At 40.1% G+C, this 20,159-nt stretch overlaps 1 protein-coding gene across 14 annotated transcripts in view; it reads left to right on the top strand.

Moving 5' to 3' along the window:
- Positions 1–20,159, top strand: part of ARID1B (AT-rich interaction domain 1B) — a 398,456-nt gene that overhangs the window by 198,052 nt on the left and 180,245 nt on the right. For 10 of the 14 annotated variants that reach the window (XM_074948671.1, XM_074948674.1, XM_074948664.1 and 7 more), the window contains exon 5: positions 11,395–11,436. The exons of the other annotated variants lie outside the window; for them this stretch is intronic. In XM_074948671.1, coding sequence (XP_074804772.1) covers positions 11,395–11,436 — 42 coding nt within the window. The remainder of the gene's footprint in view (positions 1–11,394; positions 11,437–20,159) is intronic. 14 annotated transcript variants of the gene reach the window in all.

Below are 20,159 nucleotides of genomic sequence, written 5' to 3' on the forward strand. Positions count from 1 at the left end.
AGATTAAAGCTCTAGCCTTTCACCTTTGAGATTGCTGTTCTGAGTTTTCCTTTACATTCCATGTAAAACGAGCTTCATGGTGTAAGCTGTCTCCCGTGTCCTCAGCCCACTGCATATAATTGGTGCTGCCTTCCTAATTAGAAAACAGAGCCAGTTCTGGGGTTTGGTCCCTAAAGAAAAGTTATGGAAAGAATCTTAACTCACATACATTTTTATCTACACATGTTTTATCTGTGCAAAGTGTGTGTGCATTATGTGTGTGCATGCTTTTACACACACATGGAAATTAGATGATGAAAACTGATGAAGAAATCTCTACTGAAATAGTCACCAGAGCGTTAGTTTGAGTTTGTGTAGGTTCTCATGCCTGAATGTGAATTTGGGGGTTGTATGTTACCTAGTGTACTTGCTGGAGTTCTTATTTGCTTGAGGCCTTGTTAAGATTTTTGGCGGGAGCTTAGAGAGACATAAAGTAATGCTACTTGTAAAAAAACAAATTACACGAGACAGTAAATGATTAGTGGATCATTTGGGGTTTTTTTACGATTTACTCTGACCTGGAATAATAAAAATACATGAAGAAGGAGTTACTTTAAAGTTCACATAGCTTGAGAAAAATACTAATGTGTACCCTGTATTTATCTAGAAGTACCCCATATATCTGGAACAAAACTCAAAAGACAGTCATAAAACACAATGAAGAACGAGAAATTGTAAGGCAGTGGAATTACAGCAAGCTACTTCATCCTTTCTGTTTTCCCTGTCTCCAGGAGTATTATTCTTTTCCTGTTTGTGAAAAGAAATTTCAATTTTATAATAAAAGAGCATTTGCATTTTGTAAGATGGTATCCAAATATTAAAAATGCCACAAACATTTTTATAGTGATTGTTTGCTTTATGGACTCCAGATATCTTCATATTTTAGTGTGTCACTGAAGTCTGTAGGCAAGATTCTGCACTCAGTCACACTGGTAGAAGTGAGGAATATCTCCACTGAAATAACTGATAGCAAAATTTGCCTCTGAATTTTCCTGTTTTTAAGGATGTACTGTTAAAGCTGAATTTTCAAGTGTGGCCTGCAGAACTGCATACTCCCACCTTGGTGTGCAAAAACCCATATTAGTGTAATCAAATCAGGCATTTGAGTATCTATCTGATTAGCATATGCAAATTTAAGTTTTGTGTGGTAAATCAGGGAATATACATTTTTGGAGGCCACTTTTGTACTGTTGTTTTAATTTTACTCCCATTAAGAATTGTTGAGTGAAATGAAGGCACAAATTATTCCTTATTCCTTTATTTTTTTATCCAGACTTTCAACATGATGGGGGCCTGTTTAGAATTTGAAGTGACTACCAGTGTTAAATGTGCTATGGGGATGATGGTGGCTGTGGCTTGTGTGGTAGAGATGGTGACAGTGGCTCTGGCTTGCATGATGGTTATGGTGACAATGACTCAGCACTAAGTTTGATTGGGCTGCAGAGACTTTTTTTCCCTTCATATCCATGATTGTCTTGGTGCTGCCATCTGGCAAAGTGTGGAGGATCTATGGCAGCGAGCAGTGTACTTGTTCCCTCCCACAAAACCTTTAAATCCTGGTATCAGCTGGGTCAAAAACTGGCCTGCTGTGACATCTGACTAATTTTTTAGGGCAGTAATCCAGTCAGAGGTCTTTGTACCCTGGCAAAAAGAAAAAGCCCAACCATTAACAAAGGAAAATAATTTAGTTTAGCAAAGATGCACTCCACAAATTTACCCTTTCAAGTTTTGATATACAGAACATCACTCAGAAGCTTCTCCTATACAGTAGCTAAGAGGTGTAATTCCAAGTATGGATTGTACTCCGGCAGCTGGCCTGAGCCACTGCCTGTGCCGTTGTGGCTACGCTTCTATTTTTAGGCACCAGCTGAAGCAGAGCTAGCACATGTATGTCTAACCATGCGGAAAATTACTGTATCTTTTATGACTATTTGGCAGCATATGTGTTGATATTTTGTCTTGGAAACTGTCCCTTCCACCGCTGTACTGTCATCTGACAATCCTGGGTAATGCCCAGCTGTGTTTCCCAAATATTGTCATTAGTAGCCCTTTTTTTGTGTATGGTATGATATTGATATAGGAAAGGAGGGATGACAGGGGTCTTTAATTTTTTCATACTGCATGGGCCATATTGTAATAGAGATACTGTGAAGTCTCTCTGAATAATTGCATAGACCACTTCCCACTTGCGATCATCTAACATCCCTCTGCAGCTACAGCTCTTGCTTGCATTAAAATGTAATATAGGGCATGTGTTTAATAGTTTTAACTGTCATTAGAGCGATGCATACATTGACCTTTTTGGGAAAAAAAACAACCAAAATTGTTGATGATCAAAAGCAGAGGATGTCATTTCATCTCTTCGTCTGTCTGGTCAGTTTCTCTCCTTTGAAAATGAGGAGAATCTGCAGAATATGACCAGCCAGCTCCCCACCAACCATGCTTTAGAAATTTCTGACCTAGGGGATCCCACAGGAGTGGGGAGGAAGAGATAGGAGGGAAGGGTAGAGATGGCATGCTATAATGAAGAGACAGTTTTGTCTCCTGAATCAGAATTAGATTGTGGGTGAACAGAGCCCTATGTAATCTTAGAAAGAATTCTTACATTATTAAGCCTTATGTAAGGCAGATCTTCTGATAGGAAATTTCTCTCTCTGTCTCCAGTTTTGGTTATTGGTGTTTACTCATGAAACACTGAGGTTCTTCAGAGGCGGACTAACAGTAAAATATAGCTTTTATAGCAAAGGGGGAAACTACTTTAGAGTTTGTCCTAAATTTCCAAAAGGCAGGTATGCTCCCTCTTTCTTTTTCTCTTCAATCTCCTTCCATCCATAAGGATGAAAAGTACCCATTCCAAAATGATATAATTTAAAAATAGGAATAAAGAGTGGCATTTATAATTTGAAGAGATTAAGAGATACCTTTTGATAAAGGTTCTGAAATTAAAAGTATGTCTGTGAAGCAGGTTTCATAAACGATATTCTCATGAGGGAGGGAGGGAGGGAGGGAAGGAAGGAAGGAAGGAATGCCCTACACACACACACACACACACACACACACACACAACTTCCTTCAAACATTTTTTTTTAAGCTCTCATACTCAAAATAATGAGATTTAACTAAGTGTTGTCTGAGAAGCAGGAAGCTTTTTCTCCCCAGCACAATAGGGATTTGTTGAATCTTTTGAAAACAGTTTCTGCTTTTGAAACACCTTTTCTTTCTCAGCATAAGTAATTAACGCCTTCTTCACAGTGCTTCATGCCCTTGATACATCTGTTACCTTTGACAGATCCTTTCTGTGTTTGCCACCTCTGCCTAATATGCCTACAATATCTTCAGCACAAAATAACTCAGCATTTTTGATGCTGGTTGTATATTTGCTCAATTAAACAAAATGGCATAAAAAGTTGCTGACAGGATGGCATAAAGCTGAAATTTAAGGTTTGTGTTTCTATGCAGGTTTGTCCTTGGTCATTTATCTTTAAGTTTTGCTGTAAATTGTCTGACTGTGTTTAAGTTTAGGTTATTAAGTTGTTTGAGAAGTACAGTTTTAGCTAGGATTGTCTTGCCTCTTTCATTCTTTAGAGTTGCCTGTACAATAATTAAAAGTAATGAAGGGTGGGAAAGTGGGGGGGAGAGAATATTTAGCAATTAAAGCCCTCCCCCCCCTTTTTGCATTGGGCGCAAATAAATGAGAGGCTGCCAAGCTTGTAAAAAAGTGCATTTGAGGCATGGGGATATTTGTGTTGTAAATGTGGTTGATGGGCCCTAGATTCCCAGTGTGAAGAGTTCAGTAGACCAGCTGTTAGGACACACAGGTGCAGGGACACTGAATTAAGAGGAGAATACCATGTCTGCCAAGCAAGAGGAATAATGAGTATAAATGGAGAAGAAAAAAATATATGTGCACTACCTAGAGTAAGTAAAGGCTTTTCATCAAGTAATTGCCACGGTATGTGTGGCAGGGTCAAACAGCAGCTCTTAAAGAGTACCCACGTGTCAGAATGTCTGAGTATGAAAGGCTTGGATCCTGTACTTATAGTGCTCTCCACTCTCCTCATAAGGGATGTTTGTAAGGTAAATAGAATAGCTGCTATTCTAGTTTCTGGCTCAGTACACCAGTCATTTTGATCTCTACAACACTGAACAAATACCAAAGGCCAGACTTCAGGGGAGTTACACCGATTTACACCAGCAGAGAGAGGTTCTGTCCCCCAAAATGGAGAGAAACAAAGTGAAAAACTAATCAGAATCCACAAGTCTCTGTATATGTTTATGTAGTGCATACAGGACTGACTTCCTACAGAGCCAGTCAGGAAGCAGTGAAGTAAAATTTGAACCCCAGTGTGTGTGTTACAGTAACAGAATAACATGCTTATGTATAATGTTTCTTGTATTTCACTGGAGCTATTCACCTTAGGCAGAAATGAAAAGCAATTCCAAACGTCCGTTTAGCCAAAATTCCTGGTAGCTATACCTTGATAAATGGTCTAAATAGATCTGTCTATCTTTGTCCTTCTGGGCGTTGGGGAACTGTCATATTGCTTTGTAACCTAAAACTCTCTATCCTTTCTTTGGGTTGTTCCCACTATATGTTATTCTGCAATAGCTATGGTATCCCACCAGGTTGATGGTTACCACTTTTACTTAGTCAATATCCAGAGTCTAATCTCTTTTTGCTTCTTAGGGATTGGCCTTGTTCCTAGCATTTTCAAAATGTTTGCAGTGGGAGACTAAAACAGTGGTTTAGTCAAAATCATGTCCAAGAGCATGTATTATGAACATCATTAAAGCTCTGAGTGCATTTTTTCCTGTAAATTTTAGATTCCCAAAGTTGTTGTGATATTTTAAAGTTGTTTTTAAATATGAACTGGGCAGGTCTATTCTACTAAATAACATTTAACAATATGAGACATCATCGTGTTTTTTTCTGTAATTCTGGCTAACCAAGTACAGAGCTGTTTCAGCAAGCTGCGTCCTTGAGCTGCTGTGTTGTCTGTACATGCTAATAAGGAGAATGAGGAGAATTAATAAGCAAGTGTGAGATGCAGACATGGTTTACATGGTTTCTTGAAAATATTTCCAATTCCTTTTAACACAAAAAGAACACAAAGCTACTGTATTATTTTAAAAGAAGTTAATTTTATTATTTAGTTTAGTATTTTGGGGGCATCTATTGTTAAACATCTGTCATGCTGCACAAATTAGAACCCTAATTTTAATTATTGTTGAACCCCGTGACCTGGGGGTGGGGAAATGGCTCCGACATAAGAAAGAAATAGGCAAAAGTAAGGTCTTAGAAAAAGTGGAGGCCAAAATCAAAGCTGTACTGACCTGAATGGAAAGCCCTTACATCAAGCTTTCTATCCAACTACAGAGAGACATCATATTTAAGGGGCTACGGGAGTTCCATAGATGGCATTCCCTGAACCAAGGAGGCATTGACCTGGGATGGAGAGCAGGGAAATCCCAGGTGATCTCAGCTGCCTTTGTGGGGTATATGGTAGTTGATGGTCACTCCAGTATTTCAGGCCTAGATTATTAAGAGCTTTATATACCATCGGTAAATCCTTGAAGGCTCACTAAAAGGTAGTGAGCGGAGGTTACTCACTAATCCACTGTCCCTGTACCAAGAAGCAAACAGTTGACATTTCTGGGTCAATTTCAAGGTAAGCTCAAGTAAGGGGGTATTACAAATAAAAGGTATGAATGACCATAGCAGCATTCATGTTTAACGGAGAAGGGGAGATTTTCAAGAGAAGCTAGACATGGTAATAGCTACTTTGCAGCGCCTGCTTTAACATGGCCTTCCATGCTAAATAATCAATCCAGACTATATCCCCTCCATCAGCAGCAAACCCAGCATCTTCTAATTGGCCAGAACTCGCACAAAATTATATTACTCAGCCTCATTTAGTTTGCTTGGTCCCACCAAACATGAGATGGACCTCAAAAAGGGGAAGACAGTCTGACAGTAATGCAGGACAGACTGTGCATATTTCTTATCCTGTTCTGATATTATCATGGAGGGGAACCAGAGGAGAAGGCAGCCCCTTTCTAATCTGATTGAACTTCTCAACGAAGACTGAAGACAAAAGCACCACAATAAATGATTATTAAAATGTTTCTTTAATTTTTGTTTTTATTTTGATTTGAAAAGTCCCAGAAGCCAGCCTTTTTAATAAGTACGCAAGTGGTAACAATTAGTATCTTCTAAGTTCCTTAGCAAGTTGTCCAACAGATGATAATAGAAAAAAAAAATGGCCAATGTGCAGCCTGCAGGGCAAATTTAGCCCACAGAATTCTGTTGTGTGGCCCATAAAAACTTTAGGAGCCAGCATGGAGTGCTTCACCTTAATCAGAGTGGCAGGAGTCTGCTCCATTTTACGCAAATAGACATAGCCTTCCACCTCCTTCTTGTGCCGCTCCAGCAGATAAAGTTTGGAGACCCCTTGGTCTGAGAGTGATGTTCAGTTTATATGTATTAGAAGTTTTCATCTGAGTAGTTAATTGTAGATAAAATACTCTTGCTAAGCATTAGTAATAACAGAATATTATTTGGGAGTCTTAATGAACCAGGAAGGGACTATTGTTGCTCATATTGGGTCTCTGTGAGAGGAAGTGGAGCACTACAATCCATCTTTTTTGTATGACTAGGTTATTTTGTCTTTACATCTTAAATATTTTGCTACAGAATCTTCATACTGCTTTGTCTGGATAACAATCCAGATGTAAAATGTTGCTGGTTGTCGTTGGTTTTTCTTACCAGTGTGCCACATTCCTCTGTCCCCCTTCAGTTTTCAGCCCATATTTTCTCATACATACTCCCACTGAACCCAAGAGGAGTTGAGTAAACTGAGCAAGGACAAGGATTTGGCCAAGTTGTAATAATATCCTTACATCATCTAACTGTTTCCCTGTCTGCTTGGGAAAGGTAGTATTCAGCATTACTCCTGATGATTTTGGTGTATGTTACAACTCGTGGCTCTTTGAGGAGGAGCTGAAAATTATATACTCTTTCTGCATAGTTTACAGTAAGTCTTTTGTTGTTTGTGATGCAGTATTGTTTCTGGAGTTTGGAATGTACTATATGAATCTCTTATTTAGAAGCAAAACAAAAATATTTAAGGTTTCAGAGTAGTAGCCGTGTTAGTCTGTATTCGCAAAAAGAATATTTTGAAAAAGAAAAGGAGTACTGGTGGCACCTTAGAGTTGGCCACCTAACCAATTTATTTGAGCATAAGCTTTCGTGAGCTACAACTCACTTCATCGGATGCATTCAGTGGAAAATACAGTGAGGAGATTTATATACACACAGAACATGAAAAAATGGGTGTTATACACACTGTAAGGAGAGTGATCGCTTAAGAGTGATCACTTAGCTATTACGAGCCGGAGAGTTGGGGGGGGGGGGAGAAAACCTTTTGTAGCGATAATCAAGGTGGGCCATTTCGAGCAGTTAACAGGAACGTCCGAGGAGCGGGGGGAGGGATAAACATGGGGAAATAGTTTTACTTTGTGTAATGACACATCCATTCCCAGTCTCTATTCAAGCCTAAGTTAATTGTATCCAGTTTGCAAATTAATTCCAATTCAGCAGTCTCTCATTGGAGTCTGTTTTTGAAGTCTTTTTGTTTTAATATTGCGACCTTTAGGTCTGAGATCGAGTGACCAGAGAGATTGAAGTGTTCTCCAACTGGTTTATGAATATTTAAGTCTCACTCCCTGAGGTGGAAGGGTTTTCTGGGCTACTCCCTCATCCACTTGTGGGAGTGCCACATATTGTTCAACAGGGACTTCTCTGGCTGGCCTCAGGAGTTTCTGAATAGTCTTTCTTTAATTAAAAAAACAAACAAACAACAAACAATCAATACTACAGTATTCTTCAGTTATGACTTAGAACACTATGTGAGCAATAGTGCTAATCTAATCTGATCTGGCTATAGAATATAGTTTATTCATACGCGCTCACACACTATCAAATAAGGAGAGACTTAGGGCTTGTCTACACTTACCGGGGGATCGACGCACGGCGATAGATGCATCAGTGGTCGATTTAGTGGATCTAATGAAGACCGGCTAAATCAACCACAGATCGCTCTCCTGTCGACTCCTGTACTCCACCTGAATGAGAAGCACAAGGGGAGTCGACAGGAGAGCGTCTCCTGTTGACATAGCGTAGTGTGGACGCCACGGTAAGTAGATCTAAGTACATCGACTTCAGCTACATTATTCATGTAGCTGAAGTTGTGTAACTTAGCTCGATCTCCCCTCGTTAGTGTAGACAAGGCCTTAGAAACTCTTCAGATCATTTGGAAGAGTCACTGTTGAACAATGAATGGCGTTTGTGTGTACATATATACATGTGTGCATATGTGTTTTCATTTGTAATTTATTTGTAATATGGATGATATAGTTACCTTAGACTATTTTGCACTGTGAGGAGTGAAAAAACAAAGGCAAAATGAGGTGGAGTGGGTATTCAGCAAGGATTCAGTGGAACGCCTGCAGGGGAGATACTATTAAAGACACATGAAACCAACAGTGGTGCATTTGAGAACCAAGTCTGCTTTTCTTCAATGAGGTACTCAGTTATTCACAGTGAGCTTTTCCCTTTCTTTAAAAATAGAAAGGTAATATGTTAAAATCTGTAAATAACCAGAACAATCAAGTAGAATTACAAATGGTTAACTCTCACAAATAACTATTAGTTATTGCCTAGTTGCCTTGAGGTAATAATGAACCCAGTTATCCACTTTTTGTTCAGTGAAAACCAGGTGATATATTAGAAGGCTGCAAACAGAGGTGCCCTTTGCTTGATTCTTAGAGAGAGAAACTCACTAATTTTTTGCCTGAACAATGTGTGTGGTGATTGAAGTACCCTCTCATCCCCACTAGAGGGGGGTTCCTCCCATGCTGGGCTGTAATGCTTTTTCAGAAAAGAAGTATGGGGAAATCTCACATGACTCTGTATGTTACTTGAATATTATACAGAATTTATCCTACACCTACAGTGTCTGCAGTCCCTCATGTCTGATAGATCCTAAATAAATCTTTGTACAAAGAGGTGAAAAATAAACCGAATAGAGTACAGCATGAGTTTTAAAAATGCAGTACTAACAAAGATTTCAGATTGATATTTTATTGGACTGTCTTCAAGATGAAATAAAATATTATATCACAGAATTGGTTTAAAAGTCCAAGATCTAAGAGTGTGACAGTGCCTCTTTGATCCTTGCTGGAAAAATAGAAGTGACATTATCAGGGCTATTCCAGTAACGTTTGTAATTAGAATTTCCAACCAGTGTGATAGCTACATTCTGAGGTTTTGAACTGTGTTTGTAAGATTTTTATATAGGAAATATTTCCATTTGTAAAGAGAAAGTACAGTATAACATTTTAAACTTGCTTTTATTGTTTGGGGTGTCACAATTTGTTGCCATCTTTGGTTCCATGATTTGTAGGGGAAAGTGAAACTGGAATTGATGTTTTGTAAATGTATATTTTGAAACTGTGACATCAAGAACATTCTATTTTTCCCTTAAAGGGAAAGGGGAGAGGAAGAAAGAGAGGGGTTATACTTTAAATATCATTTTGGGGAAGAGCCATATGCATTGTAAGGGTCTGAGCATGATGCTTAGTTCTAGTCCTGCATCTAATACTTAGTCCTTGTGTAGCCTTGGGCAAGTCAGTTAACTCTGTGTATCAGTTTCTGCAAACTGTACTATGGATATTTAGCAATCTCACCAGAATTGATTATTTAGTATTTATAAAGCCCTTTGAGTATTAAGTGCTCACAATTATCATTATTAGATTGATTTTATTTATGTAGATTTTTCTTACTCTGTTCCCGTCTGTTTCACATCCCTCTCAGGATCCCATTTGGGAGCCTGTCAGTGCCGTTCCTTAATCAGCTGGACAGGTTATGGTTGAGGAGCATGTGGCGCATGCTCTCTTCTCCATCATAGGTCCATTAGAGCACCCCCTCCCTTTTTTATGTACAGAATGAATAGAGGTTATATGTTGTTAGATCATGACACAAATATGTTAAAGTGCTGCCATTGTTGTTAGTTTGTCAGCCTTTCCATTATAAAATGTCTTTTTCAGAGGTTTATAACTCAGGCATTAAAATTTGCTTGAGGCTGAAACTTGCCATTCATTTCTTTTCTTGATTTGCTTGAAATCCTTCTTTCCTTTTTTAAGTTAAACTGTAGATTAGATACATTAGTTCTAGTTATACTAGTTGTATAAATTATAATGCAGTATTAGCATTTTAAAATAAAATGTAAGTCAAAGGAAGGAAGTGTTTTCTAGTGTTTAAAGCAGGCAGGGACTAAGGGCAGGAATCCGGAGGTCTGTTCCTGGCTCTGCTACTGACTTGGTTCCTGACCATGGGCAAATCACCTAACCTTTCTGTGCCTCCTTTCCCTATATGTAAAATGGGATGAGGACACTTCCCAACCTCAGAAGGGTATTGTGGGCTTAATTAATTAGAATGTATAAGAGCACTTTGAGATTCTCAGTGTAGAAGTGCTGAAATGTGAAATATTTACAAGAAGCCGACATTTTCAATGGAAAATCAGATACTGTGCCTGTTTTTCCATTCTCTCAGCTCTCTCAGTCCAGATTAATAGGTTACCAACTCCTAGACCTGTAAGCTGCAAGGCAACCAATAAGTAATTTCACTTTTGGCACTTAACAAGCCTATGTCCCTTGAGCTCCCAAACCTTGCAGTCAGGCAGAAACAGTCTTTGCCAGGAGAGATCTTATTCTCTCAATTCCAGCGTTTCAGAAGAATCTGCTCTGCCCAAGACAGGACAGGGGTCTATAAGTGAGACTTTATCCTGCCTACTTTCCAGCTGCAGTTTTTCCACTTCGTGATGATGCAAGAGTATTAGTCCTAGTGTGGAGGAGTGAAGGGGGGTAGGAGTTTAGATCATTCTGGTCTGCTGTGTCAGATAATTATCCTGCCGGGTGATTCTGAATGTTCACAGGAAACTTCTTCCTGTGACTCAACATCCATGGAAAAACATGGTTCCAGCTGTATTACAGTAAGGTGTGTGGCACTGAAAAATTGTGGTCTGCCCTCCTGGCATGGCTTAGGCAGGTGACCTTCTTTGTGTCAGGTGTAGGTCTTAAAGAATGATTGCGGAGCTCCCTCTTTCTTCTCTGAGGATTTCTGTGGTTGGTTGTTAGTTTGGCATGGCCAATGCCCTATCTAGGTTTCCATGTGGTAGACTACACAAGGGCCCCCACTTCCAGGATATTTGTTTGGCCTGGATTCTGGTGCTGTGCTCAGGGAAGGTTTCTGATAGGTGGCTAAATTTGAAATGATCTTTCTCCTTATAATTTCAGGTTGAAGTCTTGGCCTCGGAGGATGCTGCATTTGGACTGAAGGTGTGTAGTTTGATGCAGTTTTGTTATATAGGTCCCATCAATTTAGACTGGTGGATCCGATGTCACAGAAGAGGGTAATTTCCTACCTGAAATTTGGGAGTTCTGTGATTCAGATCCACCAGTTCAACAACTATCCTGTAGTCCTGAAACTCTGAGGATGTAACGTGGGGCTGTTTGGTGATATTATTTCCTTTTGTTTACTCAGGGAAATTTTATTTAGGGGAGCCAAGGAGAAAAAGCAAAAGGTAGTGTTCTAGTGACTTTTAAAATTGCAGTTGACTTAATGCTCGATTTGTTCGTGTTCCATAAATTTGCAACTCACAAGTCTTAACAATTAAGTACTGGTAGCCATTATCTGATTTGCAATCTGTTGGTTAACTCATTTGTTCATGGCCCTTATTCACAATACACCCCAAGCAGAAAGCAGTTTATTCAGCAGCTGTGTTCAATTGTAAGTGTATCCATGGCATACTGCATACGTGTTCCAGAGAACACTCCAGAGCTATTCTGCAAACTGGTTGGGGTGCATCCTAGCGCTTATTGGTCGATGTACCTTATGGTGTTGATCACAGTTCTTAATTGAATGCTAGTAGCAGATGATTTTAGGCAAGGCAGATTGTGTGTAGGCTATAGCCAGCTAGCTGAGAAGAGAGAATAGATAAGGGAGGGGGAAGAGATTGTAGGAACATTAGGGTAAATCATGACAATGAAGAGTCCCCTGCTGCTGAAAGCCCACATGCTGTGATACCACTGCAGGTGAGAAAATAGCAGTGATATTACTACCAAAGTGAAACAATCAAGAGAGGATGAAATAACTTCTTCAAGTTTATAAGGAATACCATAAACAAAATTAGCCCAACAACAACAAAAAATCCTAAATTTTAACACTTTAAAAGCATCTAAACGTTTATGATAATATGACTTATGGTTATGTCTTTGTTGCATGTTTTTGTGTTGTGATAGCTGATAAAATTATTAAAAAATAAATAGTGCTACTCCAGTATTATTTGAAGTATTTAACATCTGGTAGTCAGCAGCATTTTCCATTTTTTATTTAATACCCAGCATGCATACAGAATATTCATTGAATATTTAATAAACCTGGAGGGTCAACTCTTGTGAACTCATCTCCATAATCCTTCATACTAGCTGGGTAAACAGAAGTATTACTGAAGATTACTGTGGCAATATCTCTCACAGCCTAACCCACTGTGGAAAAGGCTATGCTATTGTTTTATGGCCTAACTTGCAGGTTGGTTTCAGTCTTAAAATCAACTTCATAGAGATCACAGTTTGAAGCTCCTTTTTACATCAGTAATTTTAACGATTTCTCATAATCTTTTGGATTTTATAAGTCTGAATCCGTACAAGTGTCACTTCTAGTATCACCTACTAGAGACATGAGTGGGGTCTTTCTATAAGATTTTATAAGCCCAAGAGGCTTTTTTTTCCCCTTCCCTCAGAAAGTAGCTTTACTAATAGAATGTCCATGTCTAGAGAAGGAATACCATGGGCTATCTTTTATGTATGTGTGTGTGTGTGTGTGTGTGTGTGTGTGTATGTATTTGGGAGATGAATAGCCCTTGGTATTTATATCTATATAAAATACCAAGGGCTATTCATTTATACACACAAAGAGAGAGAGAGAATAAAACAGATACGCTCAAGTTTAGTGAATCCAACATTTGGCTAATTGGCTTAACATTTTTTCTTATACCTGTTTCCACACTCTACATAACTCTTTTCTTTCCCCTTAAAACTAAGTGCTTCCCCTTCCTTTTGTCTGAATGCAAAATAAATGTCCCGCAGACCAGTGCTAACGAGCAACACTATGCTAACAAACCTATGTGTGTGCACATGGTCAATGAGAATAAGCACAGTTTGTGAGGAGAAGCAATTTCAGATTCAAGATTCCCAACAGTGATTCTGAATAGCAAATAAAAGTAACTCTTAAGTTATGAAAAACAGTTTGTGTGGATTTGACTAATTCGCAGATAGAGGATGACTTGGATGAAAAGGCTTAAAATCGGAGCTTGCATGATGGTATCAGCCGGGATTACCAATTTTTAGGCTGCATTTCCCTATAGGTTTAAATCGGGCTTTCTAGGGAATGGATTTTCAACTGCAGATACAATAAGTGCTTCACATCTGGAGGCACCAACAGGCTTTCACATGTATAAAGTGTATGCGGATGAAGTGGGTGCTGGTGTATTTTTGTGTGGGTTCATCCATTGCACCTGTTGCTGAAAGTTTGTCTGTTGGTCTACCTGTTACTGAAAGGCTTTTATAGCTGTATTTCCTTTAGATTTGTTGGAATAAAAAAGAGAAAACTAAATTACTAAAAGAAAGAGTTCCTAGTAATATGCTTTTGTTTTAAATTCTGCCTGTGTATTCCATTTAGTAAACACATAACCTGGCAATGTTTAGAAATGTGTAACTTTCCCAAGAAAACACATACTGGGGGAATTAGCAAAACACTATTTCTTTACAACATTTGTGCTCTGTCAGGTGAAGGCCTAGTGCAGGGGTGGCCAACTTGTGGCTTTGGAGCCACATGCGGCTCTTCAGAAGTTAATATGCGGTTCCTTGTATAGGCACCAACTCTGGGGCTGGAGCTACAGGCGCCAACTTTCCAATGTGCCGGGGGCTGCTCACTGCTCAACCCCTGGCTCTGCCACAGGCCCTGCCCCAACTCCACCCCTTCCCACTCCCTCCCCTGAGCCTGCCATGCACTCGCTCCTCCCACCTTCTCCCAGAGCCTCCTGCACGGAGCCTCCAGAGCTGATTGGGAGGTGCGGGGTGGGAGGGGGAAGCGCTGATCGGCAAGGCTGCTGGTGGGTGGGAGGTGCTGGGAGCGGTGGGGCGGTGGTGGGAGCTGATGAGGGGTTGCTGACGTATTACTGTGGCTCTTTGACTCTTAGTACATTGGTAAATTCTGGCTCCTTCTCAGGCTCAGGTTGGCCATCCCTGGTCTAGCGAGACCATTGTTAGTTGGTAGATTTCTCCCCCCCTCCGTCCCCCCCGTCCCCCCCAAACCATAAAACATTTGGGTCTTTGATGATGCTAGGTATGTTTTAGAAATCTTCAGGATAATTTTGTGTAAAATCCGCACATGGTTTTGAAAAAAATAGTTGACGTCTATAAATTTCCAAAAAAAAAGATGATTAATTAAAAGAAAGCTATTGGTCCACATTATCAACAAACTCCAGAGAGGCAAAGGAACAACTTATTAAGTTATAAACTTTCAAAATTTTGTCTTAAATATTTTATTATTACATATCTAACTGAATTGCTTTAGCACATTTTTTAAAAGAGCCTTTTTTGGTGGACAGAGAGCATTTTTTCCCATATAGTTGTGATTGGATGTGTGTTAAGTCCCATTAAAGTCAATGGGAGATTTGCACATTGAAAGCACTGTTAGACTGATGCCTTTAGTATCACTTTGCCTTTAGTATACTTTTTTTGCTCTGCTCTAGTTCTGTGAACTCTTCCCTTTTAGGATCAAAAGTTTTTTCACTAGGGTTAATTTTAATGGAAGGGTCCAGGAAAATATTTTCTTTCTTTTGGTTCTGAGGCCTGGTCTACACTAAAAAGTTGGGTCGAACCAGCTACGTCACTTGGGGGTATGAAAAGTCCACACTCCTGAGCGACAAAGTTAAGCTGACCTAGCCTGTGTAGACTGCGCTAGGTCGACACTAGAATTCTTCCATCGACCTAGTTCCTGCCTCTCGGGGAGGTGGATTAGCTATGCCAACGGGAGAACCCCTTTCTTTTTTTTCTTTTTTTTTTTTTTCAAAATAGTTGAGGTTTGCTGGTTATATGGAAAGAGACCCCAAGCTTTATAACATGCTCTTTAAACCTCTCCCCTGAGTCGCTGGTAGAAAACAAAAACAATCAGCTGTACGTGCCAGCAGTTTTGTAGAATGGAGGAAATAACTCAGTGTGATTCAACTGCAGCTTCTGAACTTGTAGGAGTGGTATGTGGTTTAGTTTAGTTTCTTCTTTACATCAAATTGGGATCGCTTTTGATTAACTTTAGTATTTCAGGATTTAGCATGACATTTGGGTGTGTGCATGTTCATGTACTAGGAGAGAGTGGGAAAACAATGGGTCAGCAACACATGACCATTTATTCTGTAGGTGTTCTGGGACAGTTTGACCATGGCTGGCATATAAGAACAGCCTTACAGGGTCAGACCGATGGTCTATCGAGCCCAGGACCTGTCTTCCAACAGTGGCCAATACCAGGTGCTTCAGGGGGAATGAACAGAAGAGGCAGTCATTGAGTGATCATCCCCCTGTCATCCACTCCCAGCTTCTGGCAAACAGAGGTTAGGGACACTAAGAGCAAGGGGCGGCATCCTTGCCATCCTGGCTAACAGTCCTTGATGGACTCATTCTCCGTGAACTTATCTAATTCTTTTTTGAACCCTGTTATAGTTTTGGCCTTCACAACATCCCCTGGCAACAGGTTGAGTGTGCACTGTATGAAGAAATACTTCCATTTGTTTCTTTTAAACCTGCTGCCTATTAAAAAGGTACAAAAAGGTACCCCTCCCTCCACCATCCTGGCTTCCTATTCTCGGGGGGGGTTAGGGTGCTATTTAAACTATTCCCAAAGGAGGGTAGTCATTATCCTCTTCACTTTTCTCTCTTATGGTAGCTTTAGGTTGCAACTAGGGCTTGGGAGCCGCAATAAAGGAGCCTGCTGAGAGGATGCATCCACAGATGCCCTGGCCCCTTCAGGGTGCATGAGTCAGAAAATTATTATTGTCGAGAGAGGCCTTCATGAGAATGGCTTCAAGGCTTAGAATGATGGTGTCACACACCCAGTCTACATGCCGTATACTGTGCATGCTATGTACTGTACAGTACATTCAGATTCGGTAGAATCTAAACTTTCATTTATTAAACAAAGAAACCTCCTACGTTTTTCATAGTTGCCAAGAAAAGCTTTCAAATGTGGAGTGAGAGTAAACTGATACAGTGATAGCTGCCTGTCTACAGACAGCTCAAAACAACACCTCTAAGAGGTGTTTGCTCCCCCCCCTCCATTAATCTTGTTGCACTTTAAATACCAGCAGAAACTATTGCATTTCTCAGGATTTTAGTAGATATGATGGAGAAATGCATTTCAGCAGGTGGAAATAAGGACCACCAGGAATGAAATTGGAAGTTGCTGCAGGAAAGAAATAGCAAAGGGAAAAAAGTCAGATAGATACAAAGACAGGAAATGGGGAGCACAGACAGAGGAGGGAGGGGAAGGAATAGAAATAGAGGACAGAAATAGCGGTAGTCCTAAAAGATAGCTATATTGAATGATGCTAAATTTGACAGTAAGATAGTGACCAAATAATAACAACTAAGGCTGAGATTTTAAAGCCTCCTAAGGGATTTAGATACCTAATTTTCAATAGGACATCCAAAAATCTTAGTTTCAAAGGTTACTTACTTACTACGTAAAGGCCGTATCCTACCTTTCATCTTTGTACAAACCTCCAATTGATATCAGTGAGAGTTCTGCTGTGGATTGTGGGTAATTTCTAACGTGGCTCACTGACCATAGTTAAAAATGGAATTCAGCCCACTCCCTAAAATGAATTTGATACTCCTGCTTTAGAAGACCCTACCTTCAATCAGTTCCTGCTCTCTTCTTTCCTTCTCTCTCACTGGAGCCTTCAATATCAACAGCTTCCTGACCCAAATAATATAGAGTAAAAAACTATGTACTCAGTGTCTTAGAGGAGAAGGGTGAGATCACCTCTTTCACATGTCTCAGCCTGCGAAGTGCCATTAGTACTATTTGTAGAGGCAGCCACACAGCCTGCCTACTCTAGCTAATGCTGAGATGCAGCATTAATTTAAATAAATTTGTTAATGACAGTCCAGCACATGTCAGGAGGCACACAACTTTGTGCAACAGGAAAAGAGACACCTATGCTTGTACAGTGGGGGAGCTCCATCAAGAACTGGGGCTCTCTGCTTTGGTTTTGAGCTCTAATCCTGCCATTGTGAGTAGTTTTAAGAGGTGTTGTGATGTAATTGGCTTAATCATTCCTATTATGTTGCTTTGTATGAAATTAAATTAGGATTATAATTTGACATATGAAATAAATGGTAACTGGATTAGTGATTTGCAGGTGTCATTTAAAAAGAACAACCAGGTAAGAAAAGAAAGCCTGTCAGACTCTGTAAGTGGAATGTTTCAGAGTAGCAGCCGTGTTAGTCTGTATTCGCAAAAAGAAAAGGAGGACTTGTGGCACCTTAGAGACTAACCAATTTATTTGAGCATAAGCTTTCATGAGCTACAGCTCACTTCTTCGGATGCATGAAGTGAGCTGTAGCTCACGAAAGCTTATGCTCAAAGAAATTTGTTAGTCTCTAAGGTGCCACAAGTCCTCCCTTTCTTTTTGTAAGTGGAATGTTTCCTAATGTTCAGGGGTAGAGCTATACAACTGCCTCCCAAGTGGCTGTGAAGTAGGAGGTAGCTCCGCCTGTTCAGCTCGGGGGCGGGGGATGTATTGTTGCCTTTCGGGAGATGGAGCTGTTTTATTTCCAATGAACACATTCATCGTGGAACTGATTTTACATTTTCTCCATTAGAAGAAAAACATAGAAGATGTTTGCCTTTGATCTAGAGTTCAGCAGAATGGAGAGGCAGTTCTGTTAAAGAATTGTAATAAGGCTGACCTTTCTGATGAGTTGTGTCAGTGCAGTGGAGCTTTCGGCATTGGTGATGGAACCAACCAATCTTATGGTTTAGTGCAGGGGTCGGCAACCTGTGGCACGTGTGCCAAAGGCGGGACGCGAGCTGATTTTTAGTGGCACTCTGCTGCCAGCCAGGGTCCCAGCCGCCCGCCCCACTCAGCCCGCTGCCGGCTTGGATGGATGGAACCCCGGGCTGGCAGCGGTCTGAGCAGGGCCAGCGACCGGGACCCCGGCTGGCAGCAGCCAGTGGACAGAACCCCAGAACCCGTCAGGGGGCCCCTGGAAATGTAAAATTTATTACTGGCATGCAAAGCCTTAAATTAATGAAGACTTGGCACGCCACTTCTCAAAGGTTGCTGACCCCTGGTTTAGTGACATAGCATGAACGGATGACCTCATCTTCATAATTTTGTAACTGCAAGGATTAAGAGATACTATATGTAACTCTTTTTAAATATACTGCTAGCATGCAGATTTTTTTAATGCTCTCATTTTTTGACATAGCATACCCAGTTTTGCAAGAGCCAAGTGAAGTGTATAAGCTAATCTGTTAGACCATTGCACTAAGGGGGGACCATTACTTTTTCACCCCAGTATGCTTTTTTACTCCAGTTTACGTAGTTTCCTTCTTCCTCCTCCGCCCTGCAAATGCTGTGTTACTGCAGTAGCACAGCATGCACATTCCCTCTTGTAGTCTCAGATACCACGAGTTCAACTCCCCGGGGGGAATTTAGGTGGACAGTGGATCTTACACTGCAGCTATCTGATCTGATGCATGGGATACCGAGGAGAGTATTTTCAGTGGTCAGCTATGCATTTTTCCTATCATGAGTGGAGGATCCAGAAAGATATGTGTAGCAACATTCACAGTAGAGAAGTCCAGAGATATGAGATGGAGCAGGAATGACATTTGAGAATATTATAAATGTATCATCAAGATTTTAAAAAGTGTAGTAAGTTGATGGGCAAAAAAAGTAATATTTACTGGAAAGCAGGCAGAAAAGAGCAATGTAAGAAGAAGAAAAAGTAGCTGTTAATAATTCTGTCTTGCATAAGACAGCTTTCTTTTGTTGAGGCCTCTAAGCAGCCTCTGCTTCTGCCATCTGCTGGTTACTAGTAACTCTTGCATTTTCAAAGCACCATGAAATTTGCTTTAAAGCCAATTAATCCTTGTTAGAAGAGGATTTTTTTCAGTGTCTGAGTCAACTCTGTCTTGATATGTTGACACTTGATGTGTGCACCTGTGTGTGTTTATATGTAGAAAAATATGGGGAAATGTGTTCCCGGTTACATATTTGTAAACAGTGATTTTTTTGGGAATCTGGGGGTTGTGAAATGGACTGGTGGGCTCAGTCTAATTTAGAATTGATCGATGGTCATATTACCCTTCATTGATTTCAGTAGAGATACACAGGTCCGACTGAGGATAGAATCTGGATTATACTTATACTAAATTAGTAATTTTATCTGAGTCCTTGAGATGTGACAAATATGAAGTTTATAGATACATACATTTTTCTATATAGTTGCAGTAATTATATCACTAAGACTTTCGTGCCCAGGTAAGTTGCCTGCCTTGAATTAGTAGACATAGATATATGTTTTCTTTCGTTTTCTAAACTGTAGTTGAAAAAGTCTCCAATAATAATAGTACTTAGCACTTTATATTTTCAAAACACTGTCCAAATAATCCTCAAATTTTCTTGTGGGTTAGGTAAGTGAGAACTATCATCCTAATTTTACAGATGGGGAAACTGAGACAGATTAAGGCCAAAATGTTCAAAAGTGTGCATGACTGAAAATGACCGTTGTGGTTGCTAAAAGGATTTTTTTGCCCCTCTGAGCACTTACAGCATTTTCAACACCACATTTTAGTATCACTACAGTCCCCTGACGGTCCTTGCCCTAAGAGTGGGGAATGGGATGAGGTTTGATTGTAGGGGGTTCTTGTGAGATTTTCAAAACTGCTCAGAGGCCCCAAAAGATGCACAAAGTATTTCTGAGATAGCTGTGAC

The sequence above is a fragment of the Natator depressus genome, chromosome 3 (genome assembly GCF_965152275.1).
Source record: "Natator depressus isolate rNatDep1 chromosome 3, rNatDep2.hap1, whole genome shotgun sequence".
NCBI lineage: Eukaryota > Metazoa > Chordata > Testudines > Cheloniidae > Natator > Natator depressus.